We start from the raw sequence: 3,402 nt of genomic DNA, 5'->3' as shown, positions 1-3,402 counted from the left end.
AAAAAAAAAAAAAAAAAAAAAAAAAAAAAAAAAAAAAAAGGAGAAAATTTTGTCTTGGGAAAGCTCTTTCTCATTAGTGAGTTTTAAAGGCAGTATTACCTTTGCTTTCCTTCATGCTTAGTCACTCGGAACAAGACAGATTCCAGTTGTCAAGTTGAAACTGATTTTCTGTAGGTGTGTTTTGTAGGCATGTAGGTTATAAGTGTATACTTTTGAAGCTTTTTGTTGTAGATTTGGAAGTTGTTTGTCTCATCTTTTACTAATACTTTTAAATAGATGTAAACATGTCATTGCTTATGATGCTTCTGCTTTAGAAAGTATTTTATTTTGTTTGCAGTATAAATTGAATTCCTATGGTTATCAGCCATTTTACATGGCTCTTGAAGAAGATGGCAATGCCCATGGAGTTTTCTTGCTTAACAGCAATGCAATGGGTAAGAAAATCATTTTATTTTCTCAATGTGTTTTATTTTTATGTGTAGTGGTTTGCAATAGCTGCTAATCCAGGCATCTTATTTTCATTTCACTTTCCCCATTTCTAGATGTGACGTTCCAGCCAACCCCTGCCCTGACATACCGCACCATTGGAGGAATTCTTGACTTTTACATGGTTTTGGGCCCAACACCAGAACTTGTTGTTCAGGAGTACACTGCAGTAGGATTCTTACCCTATTACAAACTAGCGCTCTTTGGTGGACTGGTTGGTTGGTTTTCGCCTATTCACCACAAATACTCTCTTATTTCTAGCTGATTGGACGACCAGTGATGCCACCCTACTGGTCCTTGGGATTCCAGTTGTGCCGCTATGGATACAGAAACGACACTGAAATTTCCCAGTTGGTGGAGCAAATGAAGGCGGCTAACATTCCCTATGTACGTTGGTAGCACTTAACATTTGAGTTCATGCCTGAACTTCTGGCTTCAGAGTATCAATTAAGACCCTTTAAACACACATAAAGTAAAAAACAAAATGAAAACAAACAAACAAAACAAAACAAAAAAACAACCACCCCACATAGTAGAGAAGAGCAACCTCTGTTTTATGCCATAGCTGAACATCTCTGCATGCTCTAGGTCATGCTAAATGTGTTTTTTAGACTGATTTATATTATATTTTAATCATTCATAATAGAGAAGCACTCAGTTGTCTGACTATGAAGGAGCATTGATAAACCCAAAAAAAAGAGGAGGAAAGAAATAATGCAGCGTCATTTCAATTGGATATTGCTCTTTGTCAAGTCAGCTGTGTTTTGGCACAATCTGGTTTTGGGAAAGAAGCAAAAACACATAGGTCAAACAAACTTATAGAATAAAACTGTTCAGTTGGAAGTGACCTTCAAATATCATCTAGTCCAACTGCTTGACCACTTCAGATTTAAACAAAAGTTAAAACATATTAATGAGGGCAATGCCCAATTGCCTCTTGAACACTGACAGCCCTGGGATATCAAAAACCTCTCTAGGAAGCCTGCTGTCAACTGGCTCCCCCAGATCCCTTTCTGCTTTCTAGCCACTTGTCTCCCAGTCTGCACCTGTGTCTGGCATTACTCTGTCACAATAGTTTAAACTGATTGTTACTTCTTAGCAGATGTTTTATAATATTTATTTGAGGGACCAAAAAAAAAAAAAAAAAAAAAAAAAGGAAATAAAAAGAAAATGAATTTTTTCTTCATTGCTTTTGTGAATTGCAGGATGTTCAATATGTAGATATTGACCATATGGAACGGCAACTGGACTTCACTCTTGGAGCACGCTTTGAGGGATTACCAGCTCTAATTAACAAAATAAAAGCAGAAGGAATGAGATTCATCATTATTCTGGTCAGTTTGGCATACTTTTTAAAATTTGTCATTGCAGAATTCAGAATATATTTAACAACATTTCTAAACTTATTTTTTCATTATAAAGCAAAAGTTTGTTATATTTCATTTTAGGATCCAACTATCTCCGGAAATGAAACTGATTATCTTACTTTCTCGAGAGGTGTAGACGATGATGTCTTCATCAAGTGGCCAAATACCAATGACATTATATATTCCAAGGTACTATTCTTAAAAAGTGCATGACCATAGAGGTATGCCATATCCAAGTGAGCATCATGTCAGCCTAGACTTCAGTGCTATCCATAGGCACAATCTGCTAACATTATATTCATGCCTGAATGTAAATGATACATTGAATAAATACTGCAAACTGAATTGTCTTCGGTTTATGCTGCCATTCATATATGTAGCAGTAAATAATTCTTATATATTTCTGTTGCTGGTGCTCAGTTATATTCAACGTGGTTTAATTATTTCAAAATGTTCTTTGTCCTATAGATCTGGCCGTTTCTTCCCAATGTTACAGTCAATGAGTCACTGCCTGAGCAAACCCAAATACAGGTAAATATTGGTACAGTTTGGCTATTGTCTCAAATATAGAGGGAGAAGTACATTATTTAAGAAAAATAGCAGCAAACTAGTTGATAAAATCTCACATCAGAAGTAAGATGCAGAAAATGGCCAGCCTTCCTAACAAAGTCAGAACAGAAAACAAGTTTTGATTTTTTGATTTAGAAAATTCCAGCATTTTATCAGTGGGATGCTTCCAGTGCTCTATGTTTTCTATTTTCCTGTTTTTACAGCTCTATGGAGCACATTCAGCTTTCCCAGACTTCTTCCGCAATTCCACAGTGGAGTGGTGGAAGAGAGAAATCCTGGAGTTCTACAACAATCCCCGTAACATCTCCAAAAGTATTAAGTTTGATGGCCTGTGGATTGTAAGTATAGAAATGGATCTGATTTTTGGTGTGAATGTGTTTCAAACACGTGTGGAGCTGCAGACTGAGATTGCAGCTGCAAGGGTTCTCAAGGGCATCTACAATACTGCTTGTTAGTAATTTACAATTTAGTGTGTTTTGTATGATTGAAGAAAATACAAACAGGTTTTGCTCTATTTTTTTAGGACATGAATGAACCGGCAGCTTTTTATAATGGTGCCCTTGGTGGTTGTAGAGATGAACTCCTTAATAACCCACCATATATTCCTCGTAAGTCTGATTAGTCCATAAAACGGTGTTAGGTCATTCTCACTACTATGAAACTTCTTACATATTGGTACATGTGGCATGAATTCCTATAGTTAGATATATTAAACCATAACTAAACTCCTAACTGAAAGTGTCCCTTCTTTTCCAAGAATATAAGCACACTTAAACCATATCTTTTTTTAGAATGAGCAGTAATGGCACTTCTAAAAACTGAAGTTATTTGTAGTTACGTGACTACATATGGGTTTTGATACCTATTTTATATGTAGGTGCTTTGTTTTAGACACAGTAGAGAATGTAGTTCTCTCTTCTGCAGTTCACCCTGATGAATAATGTGATAAACTGAAAATTAAAAAAAATATATATTCTTG

The 3,402-nt window shown here is 35.7% G+C and overlaps 1 protein-coding gene across 1 annotated transcript in view; it reads left to right on the top strand.

The window, feature by feature from the left end:
* Window positions 1–3,031, top strand: part of LOC118157658 (sucrase-isomaltase, intestinal-like) — a gene marked incomplete at both ends in the record, with an annotated part of 9,573 nt that extends 6,542 nt beyond the window's left edge. Inside the window, 8 exons of the mRNA XM_035312072.1 lie at window positions 338–434; window positions 543–655; window positions 748–873; window positions 1,692–1,820; window positions 1,935–2,042; window positions 2,322–2,384; window positions 2,627–2,761; window positions 2,947–3,031. Coding sequence (XP_035167963.1) covers window positions 338–434; window positions 543–655; window positions 748–873; window positions 1,692–1,820; window positions 1,935–2,042; window positions 2,322–2,384; window positions 2,627–2,761; window positions 2,947–3,031 — 856 coding nt within the window. The remainder of the gene's footprint in view (window positions 1–337; window positions 435–542; window positions 656–747; window positions 874–1,691; window positions 1,821–1,934; window positions 2,043–2,321; window positions 2,385–2,626; window positions 2,762–2,946) is intronic.
* Between the last annotated feature and the right edge of the window lie 371 nt (window positions 3,032–3,402).

The sequence above is a fragment of the Oxyura jamaicensis genome, assembly GCF_011077185.1.
Source record: "Oxyura jamaicensis isolate SHBP4307 breed ruddy duck chromosome 9 unlocalized genomic scaffold, BPBGC_Ojam_1.0 oxy9_random_OJ102815, whole genome shotgun sequence".
Taxonomy (NCBI): Eukaryota; Metazoa; Chordata; class Aves; order Anseriformes; family Anatidae; genus Oxyura; species Oxyura jamaicensis.
This window is presented reverse-complemented; position numbering and strand designations above follow the sequence as displayed.